Raw genomic sequence first — 15,213 nt, forward strand, 5'->3', positions numbered from 1 at the left:
CCCCAGAGAGCTCCAGGCTGGAGCAGAGAGCCCCAGAGAGCTCCAGGCTGGAGCAGAGAACCCCAGAGAGCTCCAGGATGTCCTGGAGAGTATCTGACACCTAGGGAGGGCACGTGGGGACAACAGGCTAGCATCTCTGACTGGAGCCATGTGGGCACTGTGGGCAACTGTGCTGAGCTCGCCCACTGGAAAGTAGGTCAGTGGCCTGGGGCTAAATTGGCAGTGTGGCTTAGTAAAGATCCTTCAGTCACGTACCTCCTAATTTAGGCCCCTTGCTGGAAAGCTGACCTTGCCCAACAAAGCCCTTATCTTGCCCTTGGCCCCGAGTCCCTGAAGAAGAGCCTGTTGGACCCCGTCTGCCACAGCAGTCGGCCATGGTGAGTTGGTGTGGGTACAGGGGCCTGTGGGTACCGAGGGAGAGACCAGGGTGACTGGGTACTGTGGTCTTGGGTGGAGGTCTGGGCAGTAAATGTGGGCCAGAGAAAGCCATGAAGCCTAGGTCTAGTCTGTTTCAACTGGTGTAAAATACACTCAGGGTTTATTCCTCTATAAATGATCTAAGAAAAAGCAAACAAGCAAAACAATACACCCTGTTGTCATATAGAGAACAAGAGCCCAGTACTGGGTCGGAGGGTGGTAGTTGGCAAAGCCGTGAATTTGGGGTACTTTGGAAGCTTAGCCTGGCTCAATTTTCTAAATTCATTTCCTTTCAGTTTTTTTGTTTGTTTGTTTTCCCCCTTGACAGAAGGATGGAGGTATGACTAACTCCTCACCCCCGCCGAAGTCCTGGGGTAAAACTGTGTAAGTATGCCTTTTGGGGACCAAGCTAAGCACAGGCTGTCACTACAGCACAGCCCTCCTAGCCCAATGGGAGATCACGGTGGCCAGAGCTGTTGTCCAGGTCACAGGGACGGTCCACGAAGTCTCAAGATGGCTAAATGTCAGAGCAGCTGACGGGCCTGGGCACGAACCTGAATGACTTTGGTGTCATCTCTTTCAAGCTACTTGGAAGACTTTATCGGCATTCTGCGCTTATACGTCTGCTATACTGCGGCTGTGGAGGACATGGTCTCGGCCAGAGTTTGAAAATGAGTGAGCTGGAGGTGGATCTGCCGCTTGACGGGGATGTCCATGGCACCCTTCCCCAGCAGCGGCAGTACCAACCCTCAGGCCCATGGACACAGGGCCCCACTGACTGGGAAGCTCGCCTGGAAGGCGGTCCAGCAGCATGGATCCTGCATTTACCTTGGAAGACATAGACATCAGAGGCCACGCCCAGTACCTGTCCAGAATCCACTGCCCTGACTCTGGTTTTCTTAAACTGGGGCTGGGGACAGATGGAAAAGGCCCTTCAGACTTCCCCCAGTTACTCTGCAGTGATGTAACGTAGTACTTATTAGAGCGACCCACAGGGACCATGACTGACATGGCCCTGCAGCTGTGTTGGTAGAGCTGGGAGGGCAAACAGGCGAGCAGAGTCACAGACATGGATGGTTTCTTGCAGAGGCCACCCATGTTCAGGTCCTTGACAAAATGTTTCTGTCATTTTGGTCACTATTCAAGGTTCAGAGGCTTCTGGAGACTTCTAGGGAGCAGAAAAGAAGGATACTTACAGGTGGCCCTATAGGCCCTGGCAGCCCTGGGTGTCCCAGAGGGCCACTTGGTCCTGGGGGGCCTGGTGGCCCTGGAGGGCCTTGGATGCCAGCCTGGCCTTGTTCCCCCTGAAATCAGAGAAAACATGGATTAGCGAGAGGGTCTCAGAGCAGCGGTCAGGCCCCGCCCCCACCATGTGCCATGCAGCTGCCGAGGCCTCTGTGGACCCTGCTAGGAACGCAGTGGGGGGCAGTGGGTGGATGGTGAGGGTAACAGTGGCAGTGATGGTGACTGCATGCAGGGGCTAACAGCAGCAAGGAGTGCTCCAAGACATCGGGTTGCTGAGCTGTGGGGGCTTCTAGAGGTCTTTAGGGCAGAGGACTTGGCAGTAGTGGCAGAAACAGAGAGTGAGAGATGGCCGCTGGCCTGAATCCAGGCCCTGCTCCTGGCCTGGCCCAGTGCCTGGGCTGAGCCCATGTGGTCTGCAGCCTGCCTCTACCGCTCTCTTAATGTATTGAGTTTATCATCAGCCTTGGCCTCCCAGCGACAGGATGGGAGCATGGGGGTCCTTGTTCCCCATCTTAGCATATGCTGGTTTTGACTACCTGTTCCAGAGGATCAAATGAGACCCTAGGTCATTTTTATAAGTTTTATCTGGCTCTCTGTACAATTGAGCTGGGCTCGTCAGTCAAGCCCTTGCCCTTTGGAAGTGGCCTCCAGCACCATCTGCTAAATGCATCAGTCAGGATTGGCTCTTACGTAAGCTGATCCTTGCGGCTAACTCGTGACTACCTTGTGCAACATGCACAATCAATATATATTTATCGATAGGAAACTGGCAGGCCTTCTCATGTCCCATGGTGGCTGACAGTATAAAACCCTAACTCCCCAGAGAGTCTGCAGAGATCATGAGGGCAACTCCTTCTGGTTCTGCTCTAGAAACCAGGGTCAAGGCAATACGGGAAAGTCTTGCCGAGCCACCTCTGTGTCTTGGACATGGACATAGCAACAGGTGGCAGCTGGATCTACTCCTCTAGGGAAGTGGTTCTCAACCTGTGGGTTACGACCCCTTTGGGAATCATACTATATCCTGCATATCAGATATTTACATCATGATTCATAACAGCAGCAAAATTATAGTTATGAAGTAGCAACAAAATGAGTTTATGGTCAGGGGGTCACCACAACATGAGGGACCATATTAAAGGGTCATAACATTAGGAAGGTTGAGAACCACTGCTCTATGGTCTTCTACCAACTGGAAATGAACAATATGGCCCATGGGGAGCAGGGAATGCAGCTACCATAAGATAATCATGCATGGTTCTGGTATGTATGTGTATGCACACGTGTGGAGGACACACACACACACACACGTATGTGTGTAGTCTTGGGTATCATTCCTCACAGGCTGCGCTCATTTCTTTTGAGACTGGCTCTCTCACTGGGACCTGGAGATTACCGATTAGGCTAAGAGAGCCCTGGGGGAGTCTCCTGTCTTTCCCATCCCAGGGCTGGGATTACAAGTATGTGCTTGGAGGTCTGAACTCATGTCTTCCTGCTTGCCCAACAGGTATTTACTGACTGAGCCACCCTTTGTAGCCCTCACAGTAGGACCTAGAGCAAGCAAGTCTCACAGTTACTCGTGTGTGTGTGTGTGTGTGTGTGTGTGTGTGTGTGTGTGTGTGGCGTGTTCAGGGGCACTACCTCACCTTCCCTCAAATGGGGCCTGTCTGCAGCAAGATGAGAGCCCATGAATGGGCCTGGCGCTGCTTTGAGCTGCCAGCGGCCTCCTGAGCAACCCTTGGAGCCCTGGAGGCTCTCGAGGATTTGGTGGGGTAATGCGATCCGTGCTCTACAAGAATGGGCTGAATGCTTAATAGGCTGCGCCTGTATCATGTGACTCTGTATTTTTAGCTGATCATTGGAGTGAGTTTTCAGCCTTATTCAGTCAGGGACTTGAGTATCCACGTTCCTGGGTTGTGGACTCACCAGGCAAGTAGCTCAAGGTCCTGCCACTCCCTGCTCCCAGGCCCCTGGGGACACCTGGGCCGCAGAAGGCAGATGAAGGGTAAGATGGGCAGCCCCTGGCCTCATGTGACCTCAAACAACATGGGGCCTCAAAAAAAAAAAAAAAATCAATGACGCTTTTTCCCTGGGAACCTGCCCCTGGCCAAGCCTCCTTGGAGACAACAAGGCAAAAGGCAGGAAAGTAGCTGTTTGCCTGCTGGTCGTGGGCCATGCTGTTCTACAAACTCCCTCGCTCCTCACACCCAGGCTCTGAGGGGTGAAACTCAGCAGGATGTGTGCCTGAGCAGGGAGAGTGTGTTCAGGTGTCAGACATCTGGCTCTCATGTCCATTTCGCCCTCTTGCTGTTCCCGTGACTCAGTTTCCCTGCCCTATCACAGTCCCTGTGCCTGTTCTTACTTTACTGTGGAGGGAGCTGAGGCACACTGGGACTAGGCAGAGAACCTGGGCATAAATCCTCGCTCTGTGACATCAAGCAGCTTACTGAACATATCTGAGCCTTTATCTCTGCATCTGTGCAATAAAGACAGTGGTATACCATTGAAAGACATCATCAGGCCTGCAAACAGGATGTCGGAATGCCTACTGTTGGTGGCTGTCAGGTGTCATGCTGTGGTGGGGCCTGTATACTGTGTCTTTCTGCTTTCATGGCAACACTGGGCCAATGATTGTCTAATTTGCGGTAACTGTTAGAAACAGGTTCTGGCATAGTGGGTAACCCCAGCTGCCTTGCCACGACCCCAAGATGTGCCAAGCCCCTGGGAAAGCTCCACGTGGTGTCTACCTGAAAGGTCCGCCTTTTAATGACAGGGGGTGGAGCCAGCCGCACTGAATTGAGGAGAGGCAACAGCTGAGGAGAGACAGGAGTTGGAAGGCCAGAGGTCGCAGGTATTCAGAGTGATGCAGGAAGTCCCCAGAAGGCCAAGTGGAGAGAAGAGGAGGAGAGAGATCAGTGTGAACACAGCAGCAGGACAGACTTGGGGGAGGGGGTGTGGTAGGCACCCCTGAGGCTCAGCTCTAGGGACAGACACAATGCTGATCTTGCTTTTGGCAGCAGCCTCAGCTGTCCTTTTGAAGGCATGGCCTCATAAGTACCCTGCCTCAGCTCTGGCTACTGGCTAGTAGCCTCCTTGAGTTCCGGAAGAGGGGCTCTCCCTGACCAGACCCACCCACCTCTGAAGTCATACCAGGCCACTCGGGCCATGTAACACACCACCCAACACTGCACTGCCCCACCCAGGCCTGCTGGGTGGACGGCCGCTGCTGGGCTGAGGGTCGGGAGCCACAGAACAAGCTAAATTGGTGCGTGGAGTCAAGCTGGCATGTGGTCCCTGTGGGTTCCTTTTTGGTAGGACAAGAATAGTTGACATCAGCGAATCTGAGGACCACGGTCAAGGGAAATTAAGCCTGGCCTCTGGGTTTGAGTTGGCTGAGGGTGTGGCTTGTGAGGCATTCACTAAGTACTGTGGAGGCCTCATTCTGTGGCTGGTAAGCTCCCAGAAAAGTTGTCTTAGGAATGGTCAACCACTTCTAGGAGGACGGGCAGCTTCCGATCACATTATCTAACATAATTTTCATTTTGGGTCATTTTTGCTGCTTTTTGTCTCCTAGGCTAAACCTGTGGAGATGACTGGAATGTTAGAATCCATATGAAGGCAAAGACCTAGGGGGGTGGTCAACCCCATGTGTTTAAGGCCCCTCAACTTGCCAGCCGGGCTGAAAACTCAGGGAATTAGGAGCCCATCTGGGGTGGCCCTTCTAGGCTATTCCTGTTGCACACGGGGGCAGCTGCCACACACTGAGCCATGCAGAGCCCCATCCTCCCATGCTAGGCCCAGGGATGTGCGATGTTGTGCTCTGTGTCCAGGAAGCGTCTCAGCCAAGAGGGGCTGGAGCCCATCTAGGACCGACAAACCTTTAGGGCAATTATCGGGTCAGAGCGCAGAGCTGCCAGGACGCCGCCTGGGTGCTCCTGGTTAGGGAGGCAAAGGGAGGGGTAGCAGAGATGGGGTCACGTGGAGCAGGAGAGAGCCCACAGACCTCCTAGCAACCCTGCCGGATGCCAAAGGACTTCCCGCTCATTGCCTAGCTCTTTCCTGCTAGACTAGCCAGGCTGTCCTGGGAACCTGTCAGCACCCCCACCTCTGCCCACCCCTTGGAAACCCACCAATCTACTAAAGGCTTCCTAGGCTCACACTTCTTAATCAACTGGCCTGCCGGTTCAGTCTTCACTACTCCTCCCGTCCCTGCCTGCCTGAAGTCCTTAGACTATGCTTCTGGAACTTCCTACCACTGTTCCCTTCTCTGTTCTCGTACAGGGTTGAGGGGCAGAGATCATGCCCTCCCCGACCTAAGCATCCCCGCAGAATCAATGACACACTGCAGAAGGTCTTGCAGCTGTGCTGTCTCTGTGCCAGGGGATGCTCTTTCTTTTGGGTCATACAGCCATCTCGCAAGTCCACCGTTCCAAATAAACACAGCCGGCTTTCTATTGTTGTGTCAGGATGAGCTGGATGGAACGGCAGGACCCTAAAACCCTGAATAGGCCTGGACCTCAAATCTATTGCTGCCTCTTACACACCAAACCATGCACAGCCTCTCTCTGGTCCAAGGACCCAGATGTCAGGGACCGCCATGGTTTTCTGGGTCCTGAGAGGCTGGGTAGAGGCTGGCCATGCTAACCATACCTTCTCAGAGACCCTGGAGCGTCATGTACATTCTGAGCCTGGTTTGTGGAGAGGGGTAGGAGTGGGGTGAAGGGGTATAATAGTCTCTACCCCCTAAGTTCTACCCGGCCCAGCTGTAGTAGCAGCCAGGGAAAATAGATTGTGTGTTTCTGGGTACACTGTGGTCCCTATAGATGGAAGATCTCCCAAGATGATTTTTATACTTTCTGCCCAGGACTGAGCATGACAGGATGTCCCACTGGGGCTTCAGGGAGAAATTGGGGAAGGACTCTGCCCTCCCTTGTCTCCAGCAGGGCACAAGTGAACATCAGGTTCTGTAGACTTAGAGGAAGCCAGGAAAAGACAGGGTCAAGAGGACCATCTCAGTTCAGAAACATCCCACCCCATCCTAACACTCCTGCTGAGAAGGGTTTCCTGTGTTCCTAACAGACAAGATGTACACTGCCTCCAAGGATGCGGTGGCCAGATGACCTCCCCTCCTGGAGATCTGGGTCATCTGAAACCATGACTAACTCAAAAGTCCCTCATATTTGTCCTGGACTGCCGGACATGCACACACACACACACACACACACACACACACACACACACACACACACACACACACACACACACACAAGTACATGCGCGCCCTACAGGGCAGAGAGGCAACACCTAGCCCCATGCATGCCTCTTGGCCAACAGAGGGCAAAGTGACACACACAAGAGACTCTCAGATACTTGTTCAGCAGACAAACAAGGTCATATAGGATTCTGGCTCCATGCAAACAGACACAGTGACCACCCTGACACAGTGCCAAAAGCAAGTCATTGTCAGCTGTAGGGCGGAGCACACTGCACCTTATACAGGGTTGCAGGTCCCCCTACCCCAGGGTAATGACTGGGCTTGAGGATGGGTCAAAGGGCACCCTTAGCTTGAAGCATCACTTACCCGGTGTGGGTACTCGTCACACTGACCCTAGAGAGGGGGAGAGAGAGAGAGGTGTTAGGTCCTTATTAGGGGAATCTGCACCCCATAACACACCATGCATGTCCTCACCCACTGGTACCACTGTTCTGCTTTGGGTCCTCTGAGGCAGATGAAGTGGTCCCCTCTCCCTTGCCTCTAGTAAGCAACAGGAGGAACCCCCTAGGGCCAGAGTTCTGGGTACAGAGACAGGACCCCACTACATGCCACCTACCACAATGGTAGGATTAGAAATTATGTCCAGCTTGCTTGTCAGTCCATGCCCTGTGTTAGTACTCAATAGCCCTGATGGGACCAACAGACTTTATGATGGCAGTGGCTGGCAGGATTCCAGGAACATCTCCCCTAAGCCAAGAATGCCAGGATCTTGCATCACTGTCCAGGGGTAAACCTACCAATCTTGGTCAGAAAGTGAACAAGACAGAGAATGCAGGAGGCCCAGAAAGTTAGGCCAGCAGGGTTCTAAGTTCATGTCATAGCGTGCAGGAACCTGGGGGATGGCAGGTGGACAGGAACAAACTGTGTGCAGGTCTTCAGACCCAAGACTGACAGTGTGGGGGTGTCATTGTTTTTTTCTTACATACTTGGTACCTCCAGAGTTTTTTTTTTTTTAACTCAGATCTGGAAGTGGCCTCTCTGACCCCTTTCTGCTCTGGCCCTGGTGAAGGTCTAGGAAGCCTCAATTGCACTTACCTTTTCTCCCTTTTGTCCCTGAGGGCCCTACAAAGAGAAGGAAATGACAGTGTCAGGGCTCAAATCCCAGGCCACATGATCCCCAACCTCCCTACTGGGGACAAGGAAGAGGAACTACCAACCGGTTGTCCTCGGGGACCCACCAGGCCCTGTGGAAGAAAACACATGTGTCAGTGGGTGGGTAGGTCATAGACACATGCCTGGTTGGGTTGACACAGATGTCGGCCTCCTAGGCACTTCTCAGACTGGTCCAAAGTCCTACAGGGCAGGACTGCCTAGGTTCAACTTGTCTAAGGTTGTATGGCCTTATATGCTAAGCCTCAGAAGGTGTGGCCAGTTGTTCCCTGTCCCCTTCACTCATTCCTCCAGCCACTGACACCCTAAGGGCCCTCTGCATGGGAGGTTTGGGTGCCAGAGCATTTTACTCCAAAGGACTCTATGTCCTACACCTGGGAGCCTCAGGAGACTCCAACACAGCCTGCTTCCTACTCTCCTGGCCACTGAACCAGAAAGTCTGGTGTTGTGAAATAGTATTTTAAGATGTGTTACATTGGTCTATGCGGTGGAACATTTGTTTTAATGATGCAAAGATGTATGGTATTCCTTTATGTTGCATTTGCGTTAACTCTGTAAAGCTGTGTTACTTTGCCTGTCTAAAACACCTGATTGGTCTAATAAAGAGCTGAACAGCCAATAGCAAGACAGGAAACAAGATAGGCAGAGCTGGCAGGCAGAGAGAATAAAAAGGAGGAGAAATCTGGGAAGAAAAGATCTAGGAGAGAAAGGAAAAGAACTCCAGGAGCCAGTCACCCAGCTACACAGCAAGCCACAGAGTATGAAGCAAAGAAATGCATACAGAATAGAGATAAAAGCCCTATTTTTTTTTTTTTTTTTTTTTTTTTTTTTTTTTTTTTTTTTTTTTTTTTTTTTTTTTTTTTGGTTTTTCAAGGCAGGGTTTCTCTGTGGTTTTGGAGCCTGTCCTGGAACTAGCCCTTGTAGACCAGGCTGGTCTCGAACTCACAGAGATCCGCCTCCCTCTGCCTCCCGAGTGCTGGGATTAAAGGCGTGCGCCACCACCGCCCGGCTAAAAGCCCTATTAAAAAATGTAGATGGGATGACTTAAGAAAAGCTGGCTAGAAACAAGCCAAGAAAAGACTGGACATACATAAGTCATAAGAAGACTCCGTGTGATTTATTTGGGAGCTGGGTGGTGGGTCCCCCAAAAGAGCAAAGAGTGAAAAAACAACCAACAACAGACTGGCATGGGTGGAGCAGACGCTACATTTTGAGAGGCTCATGGTGTACAGCAAGCTGGGATGGACACCCTTATGTTCTGAGTTCCCTGGAAGGCACAAGAGGACTTGGTATTTCTGTCAAGGTCGCCTTATTGTCCGGTTCAAGGGAGAAGTGCAGCTCAGTGTCTGATGGACTTTCAGGAGACCTCACTGACGCCCTGGTTGAGGAGGCCCATGCTGATGTATGGGTAAGAGGGCAGGACAGACTATGTGTGGGCTGACCCCTCTGGGGCAGGCTCTGCCCTTCCTCACAGGGCCAAAGATGAAGGGGCTGGCATCATTGCTGCCTCCCAGCGCCAAGAGAATGACAGTGTTCAGACATGGTGGCTCAGGGTATGATCATGGAAGGCTAGCCATTTCCAGTCCAACACGCTCTGAATTTGAACACTTGCTTGAGCTTCTGAGGTTGCTGTTAGCCCTATGCTGGTCGGTGGGAAGCACCTGAATGCCAGTCTCTAGGCCTCTGGGTACCTGGCTGAGTGGCCTCAGTGTGCCAAGATGTAGAAAAGGCTCCTGCTTCAGACTCACAACTGGCTCTATCTTGAAACTAGGAAACTGTGAGCAGGTGCACAGTGGTGGGACTTGAGAGTCCTGGGACAGCTTAGGGGAAGCCATTGTGGGAAAGCAAAGGGCCACCATCTCCTAGGGAACACCCTGCACAGCATCCCGAGGGTGCTGATGTTAGCGTGTTGGAAAAAGCTCAGTCTGTGAAGTCTCAGAACATGAGCTAGTTACTAGTTGACCCGATAAGTTATGTGGCATGGGTCAAGGGTGACACTCTGGATGTCTCCAGTGCAGGAGATAAAGGGCTTACCATGTCTCCCTGCACGGCGTGAGGATCTAGGGAAGTGAAGGGTGTACCCAGCTGGTGGGGGTGACCGTGATAGGCATGCTTTGTCCCTTTGTGGGAGTGAGATCAGGCTGGTCCCCCACCTGTCTTGTGAAAGAAAGTGAGGGGTCTTACCGTCTCCCCTTTAGGTCCTGGGTGGCCCTGGAAGAAAAAGGATTTTACGTACATGGTTTAAACAGTGAAGCCCTCACCCTGCCTGCTCCAGTATGTTCCTCCTTATGCGGTCCTGTTAGCTTTTGTTCTCAATGCCACCTGTCATTCACTCATCTGCCCAAACCCTAACCTGCAGGCTGACTGGGCCAGGGGCAGGGCTGTCTCCCCTTTCACTTTGCATGCTATGTTAGTAGTTAGCTGCTCTTCAAGGAAGAACAGAGCTGAGGGTGTTTTCCTGGACCCCAGCTACATCCACTATATACACCCAGGGCAGCTGTGCGGGGGGGGGGGGGTAACTGGCCTTGTGGTGAGTAGACATGACCGCTGTAGCCTCTGGGCTACATGTGGTTTTCTAGGAAGGTGACCAGGTCCCCACCTGAGGTGACACGAGCTATCTGAGGGAGAGTTAAGTGTTTATTACACCCCCAGGGCATGCACTTGTGGGGATTCTGAGAGCTTTGAGAGGACAGCCATCTTCCAGTTGCTATGAATGTTTGGACCAAGAGACCAAGTACAAAGGGTTAAGGTGACCAGAGGTGGACCTAAGTATATGCACATGAAGCCTCAGCTATGGAGGGAACTCCAACTTTGAGGAGAACAGGAGACATCTTGGCACTTTGGTGGTACTGAAGCAGCCTGTGCCACTCCACCTCTCTACTGTCCCTGCTGCCTCCTTGCCTCCCCAAAGTCTATGGATGGTTTTTGCTCCACTCCCTGAGCATCCAGCCTGACCACCAGAGACTTTGCCCTGCGGTAGCCTATTGAGGGCAGAGGTGACTTACGCAAATAGTTCTCCCTCCTCTTCCCCTTAGCCAGTTTTCTTTCTATGGAAATATCTTTCAATCTCCTGGGGTGTAGGAGAGTCAGGAGCCCCAGGTGAGCGAGCTGGGCAGAGGAGGGACAAAGCCCAGCTCAAGGGTCTACTTACCCCAAGAATTCACTTACCGGCTTGCCATCAAGACCAATGGGACCCTGAAAAGAGAAAGGTTTGATGCAAAGGCCAAGTTTCCCAGGTCTCCTGCCCAGGAGGCAGCCTGGGCACAGTGCATTCCTTGAAAACTAATATTGGTCAGCACCGACAAGTGGCTCCCCTGATTCTGCCCCCTGAGAACCTATTTAGGCTCCATGGGCAAGGGTTAAAGGATACTACAATGGCCACCCTACTGCTGCTTCCCTGGTAGGCCTCTCTTCAGTGCCTGACCAGAGGCCAATCAGCAGCTCACTTCTCTGGCTCACCATCTGCCCACATCCTGGTATCAAATGGGATGTAACAGCTGGAAGTTCATTCACCCAGCTCCTGCCTGGCCACCACTATCTATATAGATACCTCAGTTCTTTCTTGTAGCAGGAGCCCAGCCCTGAGCTACCAGCCCATAAAAGGTTACAGAATAGGTCTTAGTGACTAGGAATCAGGAGGGAAACATGGCCTCAGGGATTATCCTGGTGGATGCACTTTAACCCAACCAGGCCCAGGACCTACCCATCTCTGCTAATCTTAGCTCTCTGTACTTACCGGAAATCCAGGGAAGCCTCGAGTGCCTGGCTGACCCTGGGAAAAACAGAGCAGCAAGGATGAGTGAGGAGGAGCCAAGCCTATCCTTCGGGCTTATCTCTGTGCCCATCCCAGATTCCATGTTATCACCTATGCGCTGGCTATGGGAGAGTGGAGAGGACAGGAGGGCACATCATAGCAGAGTTCCTGTAAGGACCAAGCTGGGGGGAGGGAAGAAAGCAGCCAGCATCCTCTGGGCCTACTTCTAGAAGTCCCCAGGGACACTCCTCACTGGTTGGGCCCCCTGAGCCTTGACATGCAAATAGACAACAGACCAATGGGGCAATCAGGACAGTGCAGGGCTTACTCTGAATTGCACAGAGGTCCTGGACCAAAATTGAGTCCATTTTCTTGATTTATAGGCATTGCTCATGGCTACAATCTAAGGCTGACTTGGGAGTCTGCAGAACTCAACCTTCAAAACTGTTTTCAGGCTAGAAGGGGTCAGATTCTTCCTTCTCTGCAGGCTTCTCCCAGTGGCTGGGCCATCTCTGGATTGCCCCTGTCTCTCGGGGAGGAGAGACATCCGGGCTCATTTCTCTATAGGTGCAGAGCGCCACAGAGTCAGCTGTACGTTTCCTGGTCACAGTCCAGTGGCTAATGATCAGGATTCCCAAGAAATACAAAACTGTGGCTTCTGGTCTGAGAGGCTAACCCGAAGGTCAAGGGTACCAGAGAGCAGAGAAACCTGAAGCCTGGTCACTCCTCTCTTCAGGATCCAGCAAGGACTTCCCTGCCTCGCGTATCAGTCAGGGTTCCAGCAAGATGGCCCAGCAGGTCAAAACACTTGCCATAAAGCCTGGTGACTTTAGTACAATCCCTGGGACCCACAGAGTGGAAAGAGAAAACTGACTTCTACAAGTTGTCGGCACACGTGCTCACATGCGTCCAAACACACACTACATGTAATAAAAATTTGATTTCTGCTGTTTTTTTTTTTTCAAGACAGAGTCTCACTAAGTAACCCTGGCTGTCCTGGAATTCACTATATAGACCAGGCTGGCCTCAAACTCAGAGATCCATCTGCCTCTTGTCTCCTAAGTGCTAGAATTAAAGGTGTGTGCCAATATGTTTTTTAAAGATGAAGCCATCCCCCATTGCATCCCTGTGACCTGGTTACCTCCCTTCCTATCTCCTCTATGCCTCTCTGTCTGCCCCGAATAGTGGATCACCTGCTTTTCCTGAAACACATGCCAGCTCTCAGCTCGGGGGGGGGGGGCCCTGAGCTTGCAAGGCAAAGCCTCTTTGCAAGTATGGACTGTTGAGTCAGGGAGGCTGAGTTCTAATCCAGCTGTCACCAACAACTGTGTGATGCCAAGTCATTGTCTACCCTCCCCAAGCCTCAGTTTCCCCATTCCTAGAATGGGAATAACCAATGAAATCTCATCAGGTCACAGAACTACCCCCAATTCTGCTTGTAACACCTCTAGAAATAAAAGCTACGCCATTGGGCGCTTGTTGAATTAAGCTGACCAGATGGGTACCAGAAGCCAGCCAGACTGCTTGTGTTTATTGTATGCCTGTATACAAGCTCATGTGTGTGTATGTGTGTGTCCATGTATATGCAGGTATGAGCCTAGAGGCCACAGTGCAAAGTCAAATGTCTTCCTCTATCATTCTTCCCACCAGTTTTAAGGACACTGTGTCTCTTCGCTGAAACCAGTGCTCAATGATCTGGCTAGACTAGCTGGTCAGCGAGTTCCACGAATCTTCCTGTCTCCATCTCTGGTGCTGTGGTTACTGACACGTGCCACAGTGCCTGACTTTTCCTATGTGCGTTGGAGATCTGACCTCAGGTGCTCACTGCTCACAAGGCGAGCGCTACGCACTGAGCCACCTCCCCAGCATCTTGGGACCCGTGGAGGTCTTAATCAAGAAACAGATTTCGAGAACAAGATCCCATCCCGGGGACAATGTCTCTGCACTCGTGCTGTGACCCTGAAATATTTCCAGGATCCCTGGATCCTTCCTGGGTCTATGCATAAAATATTCAAAGGCCACTGCACAGGAAGGCCACCCATCTGGCCAGGTGGCATCAGGGTCGGGTGCTGATCCACAGGGAATTGACTAGCTGAAGTCAGCTGCAGTCTCAGGATGGACTTGGGGCACGTGTCCAAAGGCAAGCGAGCGGTGACACCACTCATATGTCAGAGGGCGCTGGCCTCTGTCCTCTCAAGGATAAGGGTTGCTAAGAATAGGCCTAAGGAGAAACCCGGAAACTGTTGCAATGCAACCTCTGAAACCTCCCAACGTAAACTTTCTGTAGCTGCTCTGGACACGGAGGGGCTGGAGGAAAAGGTCAGGAGGGAAGGGTTCCAAGAATCATCTTCATAACATCTCAGCTGTTATTTATATGGCCGGGATAATCACACGCTCTGCTAATCACAGTGCTGGCTCCGGTAGGCAGCATGCATCCCTCCAAGTCCGGGACTAACCAGGGCTTTTTCAAGGCTCTGCTGTCATCGACCACATGGAAATGGGACTCTGCTTCCTGGAGAGGTTGGGCACGAATAAGGCAGTTGAGGAGGCTTAGGACTGGACTGTAATTTACATCTCAATTTATGCTGAGCTTACAGCCTCTTCCAGTGTTTTCTGGTCATGCCGATGCCAGCCTGGGGAGCTGGCTGTTTGAGGGAATGTATTATTATGGTGTATGCTTTAATATGTTAGACTAGTATTATATATTATTTATGTAACATGTGTTATGCAAAGGGTATAGACAAGCAAATATATTTGAGAGAGGATCTATGTTGCCCAGGCTGGCTCTGAACTCCTGGACTCAAGTGATCCTCCTGTCTCAGCTTCCTGGGTAGCTGGGATGACAGACTTCCTAATGCCTGGCTTAACTAATCTTTTCTGTTACGTTGTTATCTTTTCTGACCAGGTCTGAGTAAAGCTGTTAGTTAAGATCAGCTCCTTGCAGATGCTATCCAATTCACCTTTTGTCTTTGAATGGTTTGCTTTCAATTGTTGTTGAATCGCTCACCTAGAATTGTCATGTTTAGACAGATAAACTTTCCCTGTGGTTTTTGGGTTTTCTGCCATGTTTGAAGAAGAGGCCTTCTTACTGGGAATTATAAAACATGTTCATATGGTTTCATGTTTGTCATCTTAGCATTTTGTTGTTATTCTTATTTTGTTTTGATTTGGTTTTACATAAATAATATATAATACTAGTCTAACATATTAAAGCATACACAATAATAACAATGGATGGTCAGATAGATATACAGATATAGATATTGCCTGGACCAGTGCATTTAGACAGCACTCACGGCCACTCCCATTCAATGTGCTCCTACTGAGCACAGGGAGAGGCCACGTCTCTATGCTGTGCACCATTGTGTACCTCATCCACTTAACACAACCCAACCGCCCTCCCCCCCCCCCCCCC

General features: G+C 51.4%; 1 protein-coding gene across 1 annotated transcript in view; it reads right to left on the reverse strand.

The window, feature by feature from the left end:
• Col13a1 (collagen type XIII alpha 1 chain) overlaps positions 1 to 15,213 on the reverse strand; it is a 138,135-nt gene that overhangs the window by 47,782 nt on the left and 75,140 nt on the right. The window contains exons 8-16 of the mRNA XM_026785388.1: positions 11,781 to 11,816; positions 11,213 to 11,239; positions 10,229 to 10,255; positions 8,092 to 8,118; positions 7,970 to 7,996; positions 7,241 to 7,267; positions 5,538 to 5,594; positions 4,407 to 4,472; positions 1,614 to 1,721 (exon numbers count right to left, since the gene is read on the reverse strand). Of these exons, the coding sequence (XP_026641189.1) occupies positions 1,614 to 1,721; positions 4,407 to 4,472; positions 5,538 to 5,594; positions 7,241 to 7,267; positions 7,970 to 7,996; positions 8,092 to 8,118; positions 10,229 to 10,255; positions 11,213 to 11,239; positions 11,781 to 11,816 (402 nt within the window). The remainder of the gene's footprint in view (positions 1 to 1,613; positions 1,722 to 4,406; positions 4,473 to 5,537; positions 5,595 to 7,240; positions 7,268 to 7,969; positions 7,997 to 8,091; positions 8,119 to 10,228; positions 10,256 to 11,212; positions 11,240 to 11,780; positions 11,817 to 15,213) is intronic.

This window comes from Microtus ochrogaster, linkage group LG2, assembly GCF_000317375.1.
Source record: "Microtus ochrogaster isolate Prairie Vole_2 linkage group LG2, MicOch1.0, whole genome shotgun sequence".
In the NCBI taxonomy this organism is placed as follows: domain Eukaryota; kingdom Metazoa; phylum Chordata; class Mammalia; order Rodentia; family Cricetidae; genus Microtus; species Microtus ochrogaster.